At 38.3% G+C, this 22,208-nt stretch overlaps 1 protein-coding gene across 1 annotated transcript; it reads right to left on the reverse strand.

Annotated features, from left to right (window-relative positions):
• Positions 1–715: 715 nt before the first annotated feature.
• On the reverse strand, positions 716–21,467 carry LOC140281686 (uncharacterized). The gene is made up of 25 exons (XM_072376182.1): positions 21,366–21,467; positions 20,151–20,253; positions 19,847–19,945; positions 19,627–19,725; positions 19,422–19,526; positions 18,497–18,595; positions 18,283–18,387; positions 15,792–15,949; positions 13,748–15,536; positions 13,208–13,381; positions 12,799–12,972; positions 12,594–12,640; positions 11,772–12,300; positions 9,691–9,724; positions 8,622–8,702; positions 8,300–8,422; positions 6,806–6,933; positions 6,143–6,241; positions 5,920–6,024; positions 5,213–5,370; positions 3,108–4,890; positions 2,427–2,600; positions 1,671–1,844; positions 1,546–1,592; positions 716–1,433 (listed from the first exon to the last, which is right to left on the reverse strand). Exons 2-25 carry the CDS (start codon positions 20,237–20,239, stop codon positions 901–903), a joined length of 6,906 nt encoding a protein of 2,301 aa, XP_072232283.1. The 5' UTR covers positions 20,240–20,253; positions 21,366–21,467; the 3' UTR covers positions 716–900.
• Positions 21,468–22,208: the final 741 nt, after the last annotated feature.

Below are 22,208 nucleotides of genomic sequence, written 5' to 3' on the forward strand. Positions count from 1 at the left end.
GCTGTACCACGTCTGAGTCTTTTGCAGATGGCTCAGGACTCGTAATTTTTAGATGTTGTGTTTTTCGAATTCTGTCAGCATCTCCACGAACACATACTCCAAATCTCCAAATATAAACTTTATCTGCTGTTAGAACTGGTAAACGACACTATAAAATGTAAGAACACACACACACACTAAAAAAGAAAAAGTCACTTACAAAAACACGAGTCAGTAGATTATGTTTCATGATTAAAGACTTTGCTGCATCCTAAATCATCAAATATCTGCAGCAGTGCTGGACTGAACTGAAAAAAAGCTGCCCAATGTTTTGTGCACATAATTGATTGGTCCTATTGTGCCAGTGCCGTATCTTCATCTGTAAACTAGTTCAAATCAAACCACAGTTAAAAGGGAGAAAAAAAATAATATAAAACCAATGAAAGATTGAAATATAACTGTCCAAAAGTGATTTTTTTTTACCCATCCAGTTAAAAGAAGTACCCCACACTTACAAAACTTTTTAATTACACACACAAAAAACATGTAAAAATCCATGAAAAAAAGTCTGGAATCGTGTGAACCATGTTCTGCAAAGTCTTCTACATTCTAAATTTGTCTGATGTTAAAACAGCAACATTTTGCGCTAAATAACTAGGTACTTTTTAAATCTTCTGTTCGAGATCGGTTGAGGAGTTCTGACCCAAATTCCTTCAACCTATGTCCAGTCCTTTTTGTTTATTTTTCAAAATGTTGCCCATGTAACGATAATAACTGTTGGAAAACTGGACTGCAACTGTTAGTTACAACAATAAGAGCAACAAACCACGACTCAAATCCGTTTACTTTTGGAGAACTTATCAGAACTTCTATAAAAGCAGAACAAGCTTTTTTGATGGTACTTGCTCGAACGTAGTTGAGTTACTTTAACTGCAGAAAAAATGCAGAGGACTGAGTGTAAAGTTCCACGGCAGGATAGAGTGGTTCAGTAAAAGTCACTCTGCAAGTATGGAGATGGATCAGACTGTCAGAGGAAACTCTGTAGAAGGACAGAGTGCCAGCTGACCAATCCAAATACACCCCCACCTGCCTGGTGCGCCGTCCAAGTGAAGAGACATCTACTTTGTCGCTGTTGTGCAAAACGTAAAAACCTTCATCGGAACAAACCAAACACCAAGACTTTTCACTGATCCCCATTCTGAAATCACCCATCTTCCCTTTCTTGTCGGCTTCTCTACAAGTGACCCCAATTCGTAAGGGTCCGAACACCTCCACCTCCCAGTAGCAGCGTCCTGTTAGACCCTGTTCACACAGCACCAGCTGGTGGTGTCCAGCCATTTCTGTAGGACTGGGATGTGGCTGATCATCCTCCACCCAGGTCACCTTTCTGTTTCCGTCAGTTAGAAGCAGGTTTTTATTCGCTGTCTTGGGGTCCAAAGTGAGCTCGCAGGCATCTGGAGGTATGAAAACACTTTATTCCAACCCAGTCTTCCAGGAAAACTCTTGTGCTTTCACAGATCTTTTTTTTTTTTTCACAATTAGCACCATGAACATGCAAAAACTTACATTTCCTGAAGCCTGGTTTCATCCTGTTACTTCCACTATGGTCAAGGCTGTGAAGAAAACATGCTCAATGCACTGCATTCCAATCCATTCTTTACGTCTGCAGGCGTGTCAGATTGTATGCTTACTTGAGCTTGCTCAGCTTGTATCGTGAATTATCCCTCAGATCAGACAGAAGCTTCACTCCACAGTCTCCTGGATGGTTGTAGCTCAGGTCCAGCTCTTCCAGGTGGGAGGGGTTTGACTCCAGAGCCGCAGCCAGATACACACAACCTGTCTCTGTGACCAGACAACCGGACAACCTGGGGGAACAGTGTTTGATTGGGATCTGTGAATTATTCCAAAATAATGCTGTGTTTAATACATTAAAAGGGAATAATTTTGCTGAAATTCTTCAACTGCGGTGACACAAGTGTTCAAAAACACTTTGAACACAGTGATTGACTCTGCAGAAAGTTGGCGACCTCTGCGCACGATGCGCCTCAGCATCCGCTGACCCCACTGTCATTTTACATGGCCGACCACTTCTTGGCTGAGTTTCTGTCGTTCCCCATCGCTTCCACTTTGTTATTATACCACTGACAATTGACTGTGGAATATATAGTAGCAAGGAAATTGGATTGGATACCGCGTTGGACTTCACTGAGCTCCTGAGAGAGCGACCCATTCATTCACAAATGTTTCTAGAAGCAGTCTGCATGCCCAGGTGCTTGACTTTGCACACCTGAGGCCATGGAAGTGATTGGAACACCTGAATTTAATTATTTGGATGGGTGAGTGAATACTTTTGGCAATATAGTGCATATTAAGATCCTATCTGGTTGAAATTCGGTGATACATTATTCATCCAATACCATGTCGGTGTACCTTACGTGTTATAATACCTCAATGTTTCCAATTTGCAGCAGTGCCTCGACAGTCCGTCACAGAGCACCCCCACTCCTGGATCTTTTAGGTCATTGTTGCTCAGATCGAGATCTCTCAGAGCTGAGTTGGAGAACTTGAGGACAAAGGCCAGGTGCTCAACCCACTCTGCATTCACTTTGCAGTCTGCCAGCCTGGGAGTGGATGTTAACGTTGCGATGAGAAAAATAGACAAAGAGTATGACAACAAGACTTAACCAGTCTAGTACTGGTTCTAGTTATCTTAGTGGAAGGCATAAGTCCTGGGACCACTTCTGTTCAGTTTTTTTGTTCAAGGCTGATATTTAGTTATGTCTTGAATTAAATGTCTCCAGTTCCAATATCTATTTCTAGGGTTAGGGTTAGGGTAAAGAGTATATTTGGATCCCTCTCTCCTACACTTTACAACTTCTACTGAAAGGGGTTCCATTTTCTTATTGCCATACTAACGTTAATGTTTTTACCTGTACTCTTTATCTGCCTTGCTTGAATTAGGAGTAGAAGGCCGAGAAAGATTATATTTAAACTTTCAATATAATGTGTACAAATTAGTGCACCACTCTCCAGGCTCTTCAAAACAAGGAGTTGACATTTCATATAAACCCTGACCCACATAAGTGTTGATGCTCTTTGACAGATTACGTATGTAAAATTAGACTTACACAGCTTTTCTGCAGCTTCTCACAGCTGGTATCAGCCTCCTCCTGCCCTCCTCTGATGTGTTGAAACTCTTCATGTCCAATTCATCGAGTTCATTCTTCGATACCTGCAGCATGTATGCCAGCGCAGAGCAGTGTAGCGGAGTCAACTCTATTTTTGTATGATCTGGCAGTTTGAGATATTCCTGAATCTCATCTTTGACTTTGTGGTCTCGCATCTCGACCATGGCCTGAAAAAGGCTGATGCAACTGTCTGGGGACAGAGTCTTCCTTCGGATGGATCTGAGATAAGTCAAAATCTTCTTCTCTGCATCTTCGTTTGGCTCTAATGGGGTCAGGAGACCCTTAAGGATTCTCCGGTTTGGTTCAACCATCAGGCCAAGGAGGAATCGCAGGAAAAAGTCCAAGTGGCCATTCTTCTTGTCCAACACTTTGTCAACTGTCATCTTTAAAAGGTCAAGCAAAGAGTGTTCGTTGTTCTTTAGGTCGAGGAAGGTACCAAGCTCTTTGGCGTTCTTGTTTAAGAAACATTCATAGACATAGAGAGCTGCAAAGAACTCCTGTATGGTCAGATGCACAAAGAAGAAGACCTTTTTATGAGAGAACACTTCCTCTTCCCTAAGAACTGTGTTGCAAAATCCAGAGTAAATCGATGCTTCTTTGATGTCAATGCCGCAGCCTTCCAGGTCTTCCTCATAGAAGATGAGCTGTTTTTCCTGAAGCTGAACAAAAGCAAGCTTGCCAAGCTTCAGAAGAAATTCTTTGTGTGTCTTCAGAAGTTTCTCTTTGTTTTTCTCTGTCTTCCTGTCATATTTTATGCTTCTGCGTTTTGTCTGAGCAAACAGGAAATGTGCCATCAACTCTGTCAGAGTTTGAGGAATTTCGGTTTCTTCTTCTCTCCCAAAAACTTCCTGAAATAAGAGTGCAGAGATCCAGCAGAAGATTGGGATCTGGCACATGATGTCAAGACATAGTGAAGACTGAATATGTGATGTGATTTGCTCAGCAATATTCAAATCATGACTATGTCTTTTTTTGAAGTATTCCACTTTTTGTGGGTCACTAAACCCTCTTATCTCCGTCACCATGTTAACATGCTCTTCAGGGATCTGATTGGCTGCTGCTGGACGCGAGGTTATCCAGAGGTGTGCATTAGGAAGAAGGTTACCCTGGATGAGGTTTACTAGGAGATTACTCACAGATGTTATATCTCTGATAGATGTTACTTTCTTAAAGTTTTTAAAGTCTAACTGAAGTCTGCTTTCATCCAGGCCATCTAGGATCACTACTATCTTGGCTTTGACATAATCTTCTGAATCATTCAGATGGTAAAGATGGAATTCAGTTAGGAGCTCGTGTAGGCTTTTCTCACCTAAACTCAAATTCAGCTCTCGGAAAGGAAGACTAAAAACAAAATCAACATCTTGGTTAGCTTCCTCTTCAGCCCAGTCAAGAATAAACTTCTGCACAGAGAATGACTTTCCAATGCCTGCTACACCCATCGTCAGTACTGTTCTGGGGGGTTTCTCTTGGTTGGGAAAATGTTTGAAGATGTCACTGAGGTTGACTGAGGAGTCATATGATGATTGCTTTTTCAAATGACCTTTAAGGTGTCTGTACTCATGTTCACTGGATAGCTCTTCACTCACTCCAGTGGTAATAAAAAGTGTTGTGTAGATACTTTTCAGGGAGCTCTGTTGGTCACCATTCCCTTCATATATCACAGTAAATTTCTCTTGCATTGCTTTTTTTAGACTGTTCTTTGCTCTCAATGGATGCGTGTCACCTGTTGAAAAAAAGGCCATAATTATAAATTCCAATAAATCCATTTAGGTAATTATCAAAACATTTTAACTCCAGAGAGTAAAATGCAAAAATCACAAGAAAAAATTGATGACTTCAATTGTTTCTTAAAGGTTTGTCACCTCTTGTAATCCTAGTTGGGTGATTCCTATTTCAAAACCCTAGGTTCCCCATCAAACTCATTTTATTGACAATACATCCCAAACTGCCAAAACATTATGCATTTATATGTGATTTCTAACATCTCTGAGGTAATTTGGTAGAAATGTTCAATAGTAGTGCTAGAAAGTATTTCAAGAACTTACCAAAAAATTCTTTGGGTTTCTTTCCACACTTTGGGCATGCATAGTCCAATGATGAATTAGAGTCTGACTCTACACACTGTTTGCATGACGAGTGTCCACAGAACAGCTCGACTGGATCCCTCACAACCTCTTTGCACACTGAACAAATGGTGGGTTGGCTGAAGGATGAACAAAACATCACATTTTTATGGGTTTATTGCCTTCCTTGTGGTGTCATAATTCCTTTTCATATCAGACTGAATTCAACAGACTCTTCAAAGGACCGTTGAACAGTAAGCACTGCTCAAAATTTGCCTACATGTCACATCTGATCTTGCTGCTAACGAACATGTTAGCAGCAAGATCATACTGTAGGGGCACTTCTTAACAGCAGGGAAAAGAAAAATGCTCTGAAATAGGGAGGATAAATCTACCAAATAAAGAAAAATCCTTGAAGAAAACATTTGTCAGTATGATCACCAGCCCACTGTGGACAAAAGCTGTTTCAGTGGAGATATGTCAATGAATTTCACTCGGATTATTCAAGGTAACTTTGTCACCTGGACAAAAAAGTGGTGTATCGATGCTCCAGGGTGTTCCAGCAGCACTATACTAACACTTATGAGATTACTGATCTACATTTATGCATTTGTTTGATGATTCCAGGCTAAATCTCTTCAGGAATCTTTTATGAACTGACCTCAAACATTACAAAACATTGTGTGTACCTTTGGGTCTTTTCAGTTTCAAAGTTAATTGGATCCAACTTGGAGGAATCGCTTTTCATCGACACAACAGTGGTAGGAGCAGGGTCACTTCCTTTCAGCTGTAAACTATTTAAAAAAAAATTTTAAAAAGTCTTTTCACACATAAAATCCTCGCATATATGAATCTACAGATATTGAGTTCATGACAGAGCCATTAAATACAGTGCACAAAATGTTTAATTACCGCAGAGACTTCCTATTAAAGCTGACTGGCTCATACATGGATTCTTCACTCAGTGAGACACAGCTGGGACTCGCAGACTCAGCTACTTTTTTCTGTGAACTGTTTGGAGAAGACACTGACCCATTACTATAGTCAAGAAAAAGAAAATACATCTTACAAAAAAAAATTGACATGACAGAGCATCATTTGGTCTTTACCAGGTGTTAAAATGAGCGAAATACAACCTCAGATGAAGAACAACACGTGACATATTGCACCGCAGCATAATTCATTGAACAAAATCTGGGCCAAAATGCAGAAGAAGAAAAACTCACAATAATTCAAAAGCTTTTAAACCACCTTTAGCAGTTAGAACTTGAAGTAATTGTTGTTTTTTTATATGATATCAGTCTCTTACATCATTGTGGGGGAATTTTGGCCCACTCTTATTTAGAACATTGTTTCAGTTCATTGAGGTTTTTTTTGTTTTTAACAGTCCTTATTGCACAGCTCTCTTGGGGTCCCACAACAGCAGCATTTATATCAGGCTGAGGTCTGGACTTTGACTGGACCATTACAAAACCTCAAAAACACCACAAACACCAAACTATGTGATCTTTAATAATACAAACACAATGTGTGTGGGTTAAAAAAAAAAAAAAAACTTTCGAAACATTAGCCTACCTGTCAGCCAGCTCACTGGAGGAGCAAATTGGCTCGTCAGAGGATAAAACAGAGGGGCTGGAGGGGAAAGCGTCTACTTTCTTCTTCTTTTTCCTCTCATCCATTTCTACAGCAGAAGCTGAAACAAAGTTATTGGATAAAAAAATATATATTTCTAGACGAAGAAGAATACCACCTACAAGGCTTCAACAAGTAGTGTCCTCAGTTCCTAAACGCTTATTGAGTGTTGTTAAAAGGAAAGGAAACGCAACACATGCCCGAATCCCAGCTCTCCAGTTTCACCTAGTAGCCTTTAGTGTGTAAACACATATTTTATTAACTGTGCTGGGTGTACTTTACACTGTTGCTATAGTTATTGCATTTAATGCAGAACAGTTTGAAAAAAAAAAAAAAAACTCAACAGGTTTTTTACAGTGGGGATGTGAGCTGAAGGGTCTTGTGCAGCTCATTTTAATATCACGACACATGAAAGAAATGTTAAATCAATCATCTCCGCCCTCAAAAAGTTTCGTTCTTCATAACTAAACCTAACTAAACAGCCTGTACAGCCTTTGAAGTGTAAATAAAAGTCCCAGACCAAGGTCAGAACACGTGTGAAGACAGACAAAGGCAGGAAATAATGTTGCAGGGTAATTAAAGGAAATACCTATATTGGTCTTTTAAATGTTTAAACGTTTAAAGGCTTTTTTGTTTTTTGTTTTTAAACTAATTCTTTTGCATACCTCTATTTTTACTTATTTGCATAAAATGGCACTTTCCAAAATGTTTAGCTCATTTTATCTTTTTTTTTCCAAATACAAACTTTAAAAAAAAATAGCTTTAAATCTACTTGAAAATAAAAATATTCTTTCACATTTTCAAAAAAAAAGAATGAAAAAAACATAAATACAACATAAAAATAAAACATCACCGTAGAGATGAAAAATGTCCCTTTATGTGTTTGTTACTTAGCAAACGTCTACATAATGGTTATGAAATTTAAGTTTCAATATACAAAATGGGTCTAATCTCATATCCTGAAATTTAAATAGGTTCACAGACTTTGCATTAAACAAATGGCCCAAACCCTCTGAAGAAACAAAGACACTTACTTCAGATTCTTTAGAAACAAGGAAAAATTGTATTGATGTCCTCTCCCTTAGTTGATCCTGTTTATATGAGGTTTTGTCGTGTATTAATAGTTGTAGAAAGCATCAGGATAATTGTTGTGTGTATATGAGGACTAATAAGTGATGCACTTATTTAAAATGAAAATAATAATAATAAAGTTCTTTGAGATACAAGGGTTTTAAAAAGTCTAGCCAGAGAGTAGTAATGATGGAACAGTTTAATGGCAAACACATTCTAACACGAGGTTCTAAAGGACAAAGGGGGAAATCCCAGGAGTCAACAGAAGCATGCAAAATGGAGAAAGTTGAGAAATGTTTTCGAAGAGTATTTGTTCCATGAAAAACTAATGAACAAAGAAAAATCAAGAAAAACAAACTTACTGAGTTTAAAACAAATGGTTACAGTGGCTCCTGTATGAATGCAGATAAAGTGTCGGTAAGACCTCGTCAGCCTTCCTGCAGACTGCCGTCCGCACGTGAACCTGCCTTCAAATGTACAATGACAGGGCTATAAGAGTTGAATACTCTCCGGAGTATTACAGTCCGTGGTTTTGTGTTTTGGTTTTCCTATGAGCTGGTTTTCCTTTTTTGTTCACGTTTAGATGTTTCCTGATTGATTTCGGTGCGATCCTGTTCTTCTGTTAATTTCTGATAGCTTTACTGTCTTGTTGTTATAGTTAAGTATAACTACTTGTCAGTAGTTATACTTGCGCTGCCTCGGCAGCGTCCTCAGTTAAACCCATCCCGATCCCTGCCTGTCGTCCCCCGACTTCCTCTGGCAGTCCTGCCTGTGGGTCCCGACGTTAACACGATATGTAAAACCGCCTTCCCCCCAATAGCAGCTCGGATCGGTCTCAACCATTCACAACCCTGAATTTGTTTATGCAGGTGTGGAAGATGGATGGATGACGTGGACTGTTTTGCACCTGTGCACCTGCACTTATTTGTTTTTCCAGTATGTACTAACCACACCTCTCTAACTGTTGAAAAACACCACCTGTCATATCATTTCAAATACCTTTATCAGTGCAGAAAGGTCAAAGTCATCGGTGTCAACAGACCGTCAAAGTCAACTGTAAAGATCTTTTTTCTGATCACAGAAACGCTGTATTTTTGTGATATCATATGTGATGTCATCAAATTTGCTTGCTTTACCCTGTAAATAACAAGACCGGTAATTCACGAACAGATACATGACCATCACCACTGCCTTACATTGTGTCATATGTGACAACTGTTAGTAGGTAATGCATGAAAATTAAAGGAGTATTAGAGTTCCAGAAAATTCAGGATAAAACCAAGCACAGACATAGATGTAAAGTCATTCTGAATATTAATGTGGGGGTAGTATGTACAATTTAGCCACTGAGCTGGTGTACAGCATCATGATGCAATAACACAAGAGTCAACACAACCTTTAGATGTCCTTTAATGTCTGATTATGGGCTTCTTTAAAAAGAAAGAAAATATACACAAGGTAACAATATAAGGTGGTAAAGCAGAAAAATATTTCTCTGAATGCCAGATAAGTGTTTCTGTCCTTGGATGATCAATACATGAAATGTAAATGACGAAGCTTCACCTCATGCTTCTTCTTTTGCTTTTTGTCCTGAAGTCACATCTTCTTCTTTACATGACGAGTAAAATTAAAACAAAACAATTACATTATATATAAAGTAATGTAACAAAAATAAATAGATAAGCAGTACTTGGTAATCGAGAGGAGCTTTACATCCATAAAGCTTCCCTTGGCAAAGCAAATTTGTTTGGCATAACACGGTGTCCAGATTCCAATTCTGTTGACATGATGCTGGACAGGACAAGGGGGAAAAAAACAATTACAAAATCATCCAATCCAATACAACCCCCAAAAGCACTTTCTTGTTTGGTGTAAATATAAAAATGAAGGCATGTGAAACAAGTGATGTCATGAGAAAAATTATTGAGAAAAATTAGAAAAGAACACTGTTTCATTTTCACAATAACAAAGTACATATACTCATAACGGTGATTCAGTGAAAGCTATATTTCATCACAGAGTCCATCAGCCTGAGTGATGGAAACTATTCATCGGAACAGACTCAGTGTTTGAAAACTCTTAATGAAATGAGTTATTTCGCTGCTTTCCCTACTTTTAGTTCATCCTGAGATAAGAATTTATTCAGACCCTTATTTTTTAATGAGTTGAATGGAAATTTAAGTAAATTATCTTAAACGTGAGCTGGAAACACGATTTGGTAAAATGCAGAGACAAAGGAAAAGTTTTCATTCTACATAATTATTAAAATAAACTGAGACAATCAATTATATGAGAACACTTGCAGAGTATATTGAAGGCATTGATTAAGGAAACTATTCATACAAATTGACCAGTATATGAGGAAATAAATGCTGTTATGCATACAAAGCATGATAATAAAGGTTATAAAATGCACTACACAAACCTACAGAACCCAGGACATATGTATGCACAGGTATCATACATCTTCCAAAGGCAAAGCTCATTTTTCATTAATGGCAATATTTTGATTGGACTAAAATATCTCAACTGTTCCGAATCCGAATTTGTTACCTCCAGACTCTTCCTCTTTTTTGTGCTTAGCTCAATACTTTGATAAAACTATACATTTCGTATCTCATTATCTTCTTGGAGCTCATTATTTCAATTACATTTGTGGTATGAACCACTTAGTCTACATTTTGGTAGCTGGTGAATGGAATAATTTTCCTTAAATATTTACATTTTCCCAGCTGTATTTGACTGTATTACTTATTAGCAAATATTAACAGGGAAATGTTAACAAACTAAAGTCAACCATGTTGTAGCTTTAACAGCAGCAATATTGTAACGATACTAAACAACAAGCCAGCATTTGTATGAACATGTTAGCATGCTGTTACATCTTAATCGAATACATGTGTTTAATGCGCATATTGACATTCAGAGTATTTGAAAAAAAATACTTATCTTTAGAAATAAAAGATAATTATATAAAAGAATATATCTGTCTAAACTATGATAACTCTTCATAATGAAAGCTTAACCCGCTCACACTCTGTTGTTTCAACACGATGTTAAGAAGAGGATGGCCAGTGTTGTTCTTTATGTCCACCAACTTGTGCAGCATTCTTCTTTTTGTCAGTGCCAGAGCAGTCTCCATCCAGCACAGAGCCAGCCTTCTCTATCAGTTTCTTTACTTTCTTTGAATCACTGGCTCTGATGTTTCTAGCTCTCTGTGTATGTCATGTCAGACTTATGGTCTCTATTGTCACTATTGTCATATGTGCTTTTATAAAATATACATATGTATTTATTTTACTACTACTACTACTAATGTTTATCATTTTATGTGCCATTACAAGCCTGTTGATCCAAATGCTTTGCATATAAAACCCAGTGGCTTCCTGTACAATATGGGTCCCTCACTATAAAAATAGAAATTTGCTGTATTTGGGTGTCTGTGGTGCCACTTGATTTACTGATGAAGCGGTTCATATGTCCTCTGAGCAATGCCCCAGACGAGCCTGGGCCTAAACGTCTTGATGTGACGGCCATTGTGGCATTTTAATTGATGTAAAAAATGTAACAAAGTATGTAAAAATAAAAAAAATAATGTAAAAAAGACAGAATCTCCCCTATTTACATGTTTATAGTTTACATAATGTCTATAAAAAAAAAAAAACGATGACACCAGAACAAAACTTAAGAATTACTGAACAATCAGTGACTGCATTTTTGTGCACAAGACTAGATGCTTAAAAACAACAACTACTGTAATTAGTCTCGTCTTGTGTGCGACATGTTCATCCAAATCTACACCTTCATCTGCTCGAGTGAACTCAGTGAAACTGGTTACGTTAGCTGACAAAAGGTAGCAGATGAATGAGGGTGAAGTTCAACAGCAGGATAAAGAGCCTCACTGAAGTTTGCAGTGAACGTGTGAAGTTTGGTGAGACTGTTGGAAATAACTTTGTAGAAGGACAGAGTGCCAGCCTTCCAATCCAAATACACTCCCACACGACTAGAGCGTGAGGACAAGGATGATATATAGACACGCTCATCACCATGCGAGACATAACAGCCATTCTCAGAGCAAGTCACACACCACGACTTGTCACTATTTACTAGCCTACAGTCATTCTCGTTTCCTTTCCTGCCAATGCTTTTGTATGTTAAACCGATGCTATAGGGCTCCACCGTCTCCACCTCAAAGTAGCAGCGATCTTTAAGGCCCTGTTCACACAGCACTTGCAGGCAGGCATCAAACCTGTCTGTATGAGGAGCATATGGCTGCAGACCCCCCACCCAGGCCACCTTTCTGTTCCCCTCTGAGAGAAGCAGATTCTTGTGTGCTGTGTTGGGGTCCAAAGTGAGCTCATAGGCATCTGGAAGTAAGAAAACACTATTTCAGATAAAATGTCTGCCTTTGAACATCTATCTTTGTGTTCAACTGTGAAAAAATATCTATACGTATATATACAGAGAGAAGAAAAGAAAGGCGGAATTAATGAGGATTAAAATAGAATATGTCAAACCGAAAATATTTGAGGCATTCCTGGATTTGATCCAGGAATTGGGTTTCATTTGAATAGCTTTATTAAGCTGAGCAAAAATGCACCTTGTTTTCTAAGTTAATAAAATTACTTTTTAGAATTTCCAGATTTCCACTGATACTTACATTTTTTGAATGCTGGTTTCAATCTTTGGATTCCACAACAGTCAAAACTGTGGAGAAAGATGAGTGTTTGAGTGTTTCTGTAACATATTCATTGCAATTGAGGTTAGACATGAAGAAGGCTTTCGCATAAGAGGTGAAAGGTCTTTAAGAAAATTCGGTACTACCTTCCACAAAGTAGAATGCAAAGAGTTAGTATTGTAACTACTTTAGTTTGTTGAGCTTGTACTGTGGGTCGTCCCTCAGCTCAGACAGCAGCCTAACTCCTGAGTCCCCGGGATGGTTGTAGCTCAGGTCCAGCTCAATCAGATGGAAGGGATTGGACTTTAGCGCTGAGACCAAATGAGCACAGCCGTTCTCTGTGACCATACAACCGGACAACCTGAGAAAAGAAAGTTTGATTTCTCTGGATGCAGCTTTCAAAAGAATCACTGTAGAGCTTCATCACCAGTGATGTGCTGAAAAACTGTTGATGAATGATTAATAAAACTTAAAGTGCTGTTGTGGAGTTCTGCTACTGGAAGAAATTTTGTCGCACATTAGAGGTTGGTGAGTTTGTTTCTTCTGAAGTAGTAACATCATCAGAATGGTTGATTGTGTAAACATCTTTTGGGTACCTCAGTGTTTCAACTTTGCAGCAGTGTCTCGACAGTCCACCACAGAGGAGCTCCACTCCCGGGTCTCTTAGGTCATTGTTGCTCAGGTCCAGATGTTGTAGAGGTGAAAATGGAAATTTGAGACCAAACGCCAGGTGTTCAACCCACTCTCCGGTCACTTTGCAGTCTTGTAGCCTAAATGTGGATCACAGGGATATAATTTGATGTGGTTGAAAGATACAAATATACAGAAGCAGGCTGGTTTCATTGTCCTCGACTTTGAAATGCTGCATCAGATCATCAGGCCTCCACGATCACTTTATATGCAACCAGCTGCATTGTGGCGTGGTGGTTAGCACAGTTGCCTCACAACAAGACAGTTCAGAGTTCAAACGTACTCACCTGGGTATTCTGGCTTCAGATTTCAAATTTCCATAGAAATTCCATTGCCATAGAGAATGTGTCCCTTACACATCAATTAGGACTTCATGCACATTGTTCCTGAGTGAAAGAAATGATGGCACCAGATTAGCTAACAAATTAGAGTGAAATCTAACTTACATGGCTTTTCTGCAGCTTCTCACAGCTGGTATCAGCCTCCTCCTGCCCTCCTCTGATGTGTTGAAACTCTTCATGTCCAATTCATCGAGTTCATTCTTCGATACCTGCAGCATGTATGCCAGCGCAGAGCAGTGTAGCGGAGTCAACTCTATTTTTGTATGATCTGGCAGTTTGAGATATTCCTGAATCTCATCTTTGACTTTGTGGTCTCGCATTTCGACCATGGCCTGGAAAATGTTGATGCAACTGTCTGGGGACAGAGTCTTCCTTCGGATGGATCTGAGATAAGTCAAAATCTTCTTCTCTGCATCTTCGTTTGGCTCTAATGGGGTCAGGAGACCCTTAAGGATTCTCCGGTTTGGTTCAACCATCAGGCCAAGGAGGAATCGCAGGAAAAAGTCCAAGTGGCCATTCTTCTTGTCCAACACTTTGTCAACTGTCATCTTTAAAAGTTCAAGCAAAGAGTGTTCGTTGTTCTTTAGGTCGAGGAAGGTACCAAGCTCTTTGGCGTTCTTGTTTAAGAAACATTCATAGACATAGAGAGCTGCAAAGAACTCCTGTATGGTCAGATGCACAAAGAAGAAGACCTTTTTATGAGAGAACACTTCCTCTTCCCTAAGAACTGTGTTGCAAAATCCAGAGTAAATCGATGCTTCTTTGATGTCAACGCCGCAGCCTTCCAGGTCTTCCTCATAGAAGATGAGCTGTTTTTCCTGAAGCTGAACAAAAGCAAGCTTGCCAAGCTTCAGAAGAAATTCTTTGTGTGTCTTCAGAAGTTTCTCTTTGTTTTTCTCTGTCTTCCTGTCATATTTTATGCTTCTGCGTTTTGTCTGAGCAAACAGGAAATGTGCCATCAACTCTGTCAGAGTTTGAGGAATTTCGGTTTCTTCTTCTCTCCCAAAAACTTCCTGAAATAAGAGTGCAGAGATCCAGCAGAAGATTGGGATCTGGCACATGATGTCAAGACATAGTGAAGACTGAATATGTGATATGATTTGCTCAGCAATATTCAAATCATGACTATGTCTTTTTTTGAAGTATTCCACTTTTTGTGGGTCACTAAACCCTCTTATCTCCGTCACCATGTTAACATGCTCTTCAGGGATCTGATTGGCTGCTGCTGGACGCGAGGTTATCCAGAGGTGTGCATTAGGAAGAAGGTTACCCTGGATGAGGTTTACTAGGAGATTACTCACAGATGTTATATCTCTGATAGATGTTACTTTCTTAAAGTTTTTAAAGTCTAACTGAAGTCTGCTTTCATCCAGGCCATCTAGGATCACTACAATCTTGGCTTTGACATAATCTTCTGAATCATTCAGATGGTAAAGCGCAGGATGGAATTCAGTTAGGAGCTCGTGTAGGCTTTTCTCACCTAAACTCAAAGTCAGCTCTCGGAAAGGAAGACTAAAAACAAAATCAACATCTTGGTTAGCTTCCTCTTCAGCCCAGTCAAGAATAAACTTCTGCACAGAGAATGACTTTCCGATGCCTGCGACACCCATCGTCAGTACTGTTCTTGGGGGTTTCTCTTGGTTGGGCAAATGTTTGAAGATGTCACTGAGGTTGACTGAGGAGTCATATGATGATTGCTTTTTCAAATGACCTTCAAGGTGTCTGTACTCATGTTCACTGGATAGCTCTTCACTCACTCCAGTGGTAATAAAAAATGTTGTGTAGATACTTTTCAGGGAGCTCTGTTGGTCACCATTGCCTTCATATACAGAAGTATTTTTCTTCTGCATAGATTTTTTAACATTCTTTTTTGCTTTCAAAATATGGTCATCGCCTGTAAAAAAAAACAAAAAAAAAATCAAATGCATGTCTATAAATGTCACTTAATCCAGTTAGGTGATCATCAAAATATCTTAGAAAAAGTTCATGTATTCTTTTTTAACAGCCTTAGAAGATTAGATTATAATGCAGCACAAACTCACTTATGCCAAAACATTATGAATTTATATGAGATTGCTAACATCTTTGATGAGGTAATTTGGTAGAATTAGTTGCAATAATAGTGCTAGAAAATGTTTCAAGAACTTACCAATAATTGCTTTGGGTTTCTTTCCGCACTTTGGGCACACATAGTCCAATGGTGAATCAGAGCCCGACTCTACACACTGTTTGCATGACAAGTGTCCACATAACAGCTCCACTGGATCCCTCACAACCTCTTTACATGCTGCACAAATGGTGGGTTGGCTGAAGGAAACAAAGAAGAAGAAATCTTCCATGCTTTTCCAATTTTTAAGTAATGCAGTTGTGTTTTCACCACACAGTTTTAGACTCATTGCTGTGTTTATGCTTTGTTAACTGTTCAGCCAAGAAAGTAGGTCCTTTGTCAGGAATGTCAACATGAACCAAATGGTCCACACAGAGCCTCTGAAGTTCACTGCAAAGAGTTAGGGACTCAGAACGAACATAAAAATCAGTATATGACAATAGCATCATAATTTATTTTTGTATCAGACTTCCATTCCAGATTTTAAATCATAACCAACTTGTTGTTAGTTGAAATTACTGGAATTTTGATTACAAAAATTTCAGAATTATGTGAGTGAATGTGTGAATGTGGCATGCGAAAGCTTTGAATGGTCAGCTATCCAAATACAGCCTATTTACTAAAGTATGGTGGTGACAGCATCATGCTGAGGGGTTACTTCTCAGCAGCAAGGAGAAAGAGACTGCTTACAAATTTGCTCCACAAAATAAAAACAAGATAGTAGGACCTTTCAATGCAATAGCAAACAAAAACCTCTGGAGTGGCTTCAGCAGAAGAGTCAAATCTTGTTGACAGGCCCAGCTAAAGTCAAGTCTCAAACCCTGCAGAACATCTAGGTAAAGACCTAAAATTCCAGAGAAAATGGCAGATGCTTCCAATCCAATCTCCAAGAGCATGGCAGGATCCAGACTGTTAAGAGTTATTTTTAGTGAAAACTGGAAATTAAATTTCCCAGGTATTAAATTAAGGGTCTCATGACTAGTATAAGTGAGAGATTCAGTTTTTTGTGAGTTTTTTTTTTGTTTTTATCTCACAGCTGCTCTGCATAATTCTGCATAAACTGTAAAACGTATATTCTTACAGGCAGGTTGAATACCGTGAGCAGGAGTGTTGTGTTATTTGTTAATGTAGCAGAATCCACCTCACAGAATGCACACAGTATGATGTGCATGCACACATCATACTGCTTCTTTTCAAAGTTAAACACTGTGCCTAGTTTATATGCACACATAAGAAATGCTCTCCAAAACTTGATAACCATAATTATCCAGACGTTTAAGTCTCACTTTTACTTCCATTAAAAAAATAATAATAACTAGAAAAAGCTGTTCCTGCGAAACAGCAGTGAGAATGCTGATAAGCTGAATGGGGATAGCTGACCATGCTAAAAAAGCTGAAAATAGTGAAAATTTTGCAGAAGTCAAGTGAGTAATAGTTAAAATGGTTGCAGTGTAATATATAGCAGAGTAGTGGAAGAGAGATGTCCTCACAGTTCTAGGAATGTTTGTTAACACCTGTGACTTAACGAGCTCACCTACAGTACAAGGAGCAGAAAATGGATGAAGGGATACTATGACCTCCTGTAAGAAAACTATAAGAACGAGGAAAATAATTTGAAGAGGAACGAGGTAATGTAGTCTTTATTTCAATGGAGTGAAATATTTTTAAATGGAAGTGAGTTGAACACACTTGAAGCTGTCTGCTGTGTTAGATCAAACTTTCCATTGGAGTTAGTGAGAGAATTTGAAAGGCTTCTCTTGTTTCAAGGCTCATACCTAAAATTCTGTAAATGTGAGTTCTTTAGTAGTTACATCTGCTGAAAGAGGACACATTTTCCTACATATTAAGCTTTCTGTAAGTTAAACTGTATAAAAGTAGAGGAATATCAGAAAAAGATGAAAATGATCAAGGTGTCACTCTGCTGGCTCTTCATTCCTAAAAACCAAGAAGGAGCAAAAATGTTCATGCTTTTGAAACATATAATAATTTATGAAACATACAAATAATTTGGTAATAGCTGAATGTCTTGTGACCCGTTTAAAGTTTGAATGTTGTCTCTAGCTGAAAGTATGCAGAAGTAGTTATGTTGAAAAGAAGAGAAAGAGTTGAAAGCATTTCCCATTAAATTGATAGATGGAAAAATTTGAATAAAAGTTTAATATTTTAAAAAGTATAAAAGTCAGAAATACTAAAAATCATTGCACCCATCTCCTTAACGAGGTGAACGTTTTGAGACCAAAATTGTTGAAATCGGTGAAAGTATGCAGGAGTAGTTAAACGACAAAATACGTACAGAAGAACTAAGAAGTTGCTTAACAACATTCTCACAATAACATATATACATAAACACATATTATACAACGTGACATTGTCACCTGGACAAAAGTGGTGGATCGACTCTCCAATGTGTTCCAGCAGCACTATACCTATACTGATGACATTACTAATCTGCATGTGTTTGATGACTCCAGGTTAAATCTCTTCAGGAATCTTTACTGAACTGACCTCAAACATTAGAAAACATTGTATGTACCTTTGGGTCTTTCCAATTTCAAAGTTAATTGGATCCAACTTGGATGAATCGCTCTTCATGGACACGACAGTGGTAGGAACAGGGTCACTTCCTCTCCATTGTAAACTGAAAAAAAAGTTATTTTCATGCATATAATCCTTGCATATATTAATTTACAGATATACTGAGTTCATGATAGAGCTGTTAGACAAAATTAGACAAAATTTAGAATTACCGCGGAGACTTCCTATTAAAGCTGACTGGCTCATACATGGATTCTTCACTCAATGAGACACAGCTGGGACTCGCAGACTCAACTACTTTTTTCTGTAAACTATTTGGAGTTGGAGTTGGACTTGTTTCAAGGCTCATACCTAAAATTCTGTAAATGTGAGTTCTTTAGTAGTTACATCTGCTGAAAGAGGACACGTTTTCCTACATAATAAGATTTCTGTAAGTTAAACTGTATAAAAGTAGAGGAATTTGTTTGAATATCAGAAAAAGATGAAAATGATCAGTGTGTCACTCTGCTGGCTCTTCATTCCTAAAAACCAAGAAGGAGCAAAAATGTTCATGCTTTTGAAACTGTCATATATTTTAAAAAAAGGCGTAATATTTGAAAAAGCTGAACAATTTGGTAATAGCTGAATGTCTTGTGACCCGTTTAAAGTTTGAATGTTGTCTCTAGCTGAAAGTATGCAGAAGTAGTTATGTTGAAAAGAAGAGAAAGAGTTGAAAGCATTTCCCATTAATTTGATAGATGGAAAAATTTGAATAAAAGTTTAATATTTTAAAAAGTATAAAAGTCAGAAATACTAAAAGTCATTGCACCCATCTCCTTAACGAGGTGAACGTTTTGAGACCAAAATTGTTGAAATCGGTGAAAGTATGCAGGAGTAGTTAAACGACAAAATACGTACAGAAGAACTAAGAAGTTGCTTAACAACATTCTCACAATAACATATATACATAAACACATATTATACAACGTGACATTGTCACCTGGACAAAAGTGGTAGATCGACTCTCCAATGTGTTCCAGCAGCACTATACCTATACTGATGACATTACTAATCTGCATGTGTTTGATGACTCCAGGTTAAATCTCTTCAGGAATCTTTACTGAACTGACCTCAAACATTAGAAAACATTGTATGTACCTTTGGGTCTTTCCAATTTCAAAGTTAATTGGATCCAACTTGGATGAATCGCTCTTCATGGACACGACAGTGGTAGGAACAGGGTCACTTCCTCTCCATTGTAAACTGAAAAAAAAGAAGTTATTTTCATGCATATAATCCTTGCATATATTCATTTAGTTCATGATAGAGCTGTTAAATAACAGTAGACAAAATGTTTAATTACCGCGGAGACTTCCTACCGAAGTTGACTGGCTCATACATGGATTCTTCACTCAATGAGACACAGCTGGGACTCGCAGACTCAGCAACTTTTTTCTCTGAACTGTTTGGAGAAGAGACAGAAAAGTTATTTTCATGCATGTAATCCTCGCATATATTCATCTACAGATATATTGAGTTCACCATAGAGCTGTTAAATAACAGTACACAAAATTTAGAATTACCGTGGAGACTTCCTATTAAAGTTGACTGGCTCATACATGGATTCTTCACTCAATGAGACACAGCTGGGACTCGCAGACTCAGCTACTTTTTTCTGTGAACTATTTGGAGAAGAAACTGACCCATTACTATAGTCATGAAAAAGAAAGTACATCTTACAAAAAAAGGTTTTACATAATATGACATCATTTGGTCTCCAACATTACTAAAAGATACAGTTGTGCAATTGCAGTACTGTACTGTGTGATTAAAACTTTTTCTTTTAAATATCTACGTGGTATTTGTTTTCCTCTTTGAAAACACTACCTGTCAGGCAGCTCAGAGTCTTTGGGTGATGAAACAGAAGAGCTGGAGGGGGAAGTGTTGGCTCTCTTCCTCTTTTTTTTCTCTTCCATTTCTGCAGCAGAAGCTGAAACAAAATGATTGAATTAAAAACCCATCAAACAAGGGGCGTAGAGAACAAACTGAGGCATAGCAGTTTGTTTTGCGAATGTTCATACGTCATCCTGGTGATAATATCAGCCCTCCAGCAGTGGTGTTATATGTGGGCTGGGCCAGCAACTAAAATTATAAAGGCTCCTGCTGTTCACTGTAGAATGAGTTTGTAAAGGCTGACTTGATGCCCTATTGAATGTTATCTTTTGTGTAAAACATGCTTATTTACAGGTGACCATATATCAACAGAAATAGACCCATTAGAACGCATGTAAATATGTACACACGGTAAGTGGCGCAAAAAGTGTGTATGCACTATATGCTGTACCAGAGGGGGCGCCAAAGCGATGGGGCAAAACTAATTTCAGTGGGTATTTTCGTTATTTAACAGTTTTTGTGAATGTTTAAATGATATGATCAATAACAGAGGTACGTTACTGATTACCCCCGTCCCCCTTCACACCCCTCCACACAAACCACTTGTGCTCCAGTCGTTGTTTTTTTGCAGTATGAGACCTCCCTCTTTCGCTCTCTCCCTCTCTATCTCTGCCCTCCCTCTTTCTCTTTGTTGTTGTTGTTTTTTTTTTGCAGTATGAGACCAGTTGAAGCTGCAAATAATACATTTAGCATTTAATGACTTCCTTGGACAGGGTCATATTTACTTTAGAAATAAACTTTTAAAGTCTTTATAGGCCATGCTTGATCACGACTAGATCATTAAAAGTCATTGAATAAACAAGATTCATTGGTGGGTGTTGTTAATACATATAGCGCACTCGCATACAAACACAAAATCTTTGTTTAATAGTTTAAAAGTACAAACCAAGCATGTGTAATGTAATATCCTCTATATATACTTGATTTTAAAAACGTTCCTTTCACATTTCCTCCAGTTTCATCTCCGAACGCTTATGTCAACAACATGTTCGGTTGCTGGATAAAACTGCTGCGTAGTTTCGGCTGCAGGCACAAAATGTCCGCTGCAGTGTGCGCTCACTGACAACCAAAACAAACAAACCGCAGACATCCCGCACGCACCCTGAGGAGAGGACTCGCTGCCAACCGTAAACATGTGCGGTTACTTACTTAAAGCGTTCGCAGCAAGTTTCGTCCTCCGCACCTTTTGGCTTGAAGTTACGGTCAGTATTCTGCAGGCTCTGACTAATGCGTAAGCTGTGACGTTTTTAGTTTCGGTTCCGTTTTTGCGTGCCCCAACAGATTCAGACGAGCAATAATGCATTCCAAACACAATGAAAGCGAAATGTTTCCCTTTGCATATGTAATAGCTGAAGATAAAAATGTACGTTAAATGAAATTTCAAGGGGGGATATGAGCTGCCCATAGTTTGCATGTAAACGCCATTATACCATTAAAACAATGATATAAGTGTGAATAGAACTATTAAGTTTCTTTTATCCCTTCTACGCTTCTCACACTGAAAAGACTGCGTGTCTCAGAATTTCCAGCAAAGTGAAACTCGTTTCCTATTTGCAGAGTTTAAATAATGGACAGGGATATTGTTTTATTCAATGTGCATTTGACAAGGATAATGCACAATGCACGGATTGTACAAAAATGTAACTAAAAGCCCTCATGGAAAGAAAAGACGCAAGTCACAGTGATTTAGAAAAATGATCATAACCTGACACTGAAGGGGGGGGAAAAGCCTGCAATGCGTCAAGTTGTGCCGCCGTTATACTGATAGTAAACAAGACAATTTATTTTCAGGTCATATAAATGTCATTATTTTGGCACAGGAAGAACTGGTACTTTTGAATAAAACATTTTGTTCATTGTCTGTTGTTACCTTGGTTAATTGTTTTGTTTGTTTGAGAAAGTGGAGAATATCTCAACTTAGGGGTTATAAACCACCATTTGGCTCTAGATGTGGAATTTATTTATTCAGCCTTGGGTATACGGTCTTTCCAA

The sequence above is a fragment of the Leuresthes tenuis genome, unplaced genomic scaffold (genome assembly GCF_036924035.1).
Source record: "Leuresthes tenuis unplaced genomic scaffold, fLeuTen1.0.hap1 SCAF_22, whole genome shotgun sequence".
In the NCBI taxonomy this organism is placed as follows: domain Eukaryota; kingdom Metazoa; phylum Chordata; class Actinopteri; order Atheriniformes; family Atherinopsidae; genus Leuresthes; species Leuresthes tenuis.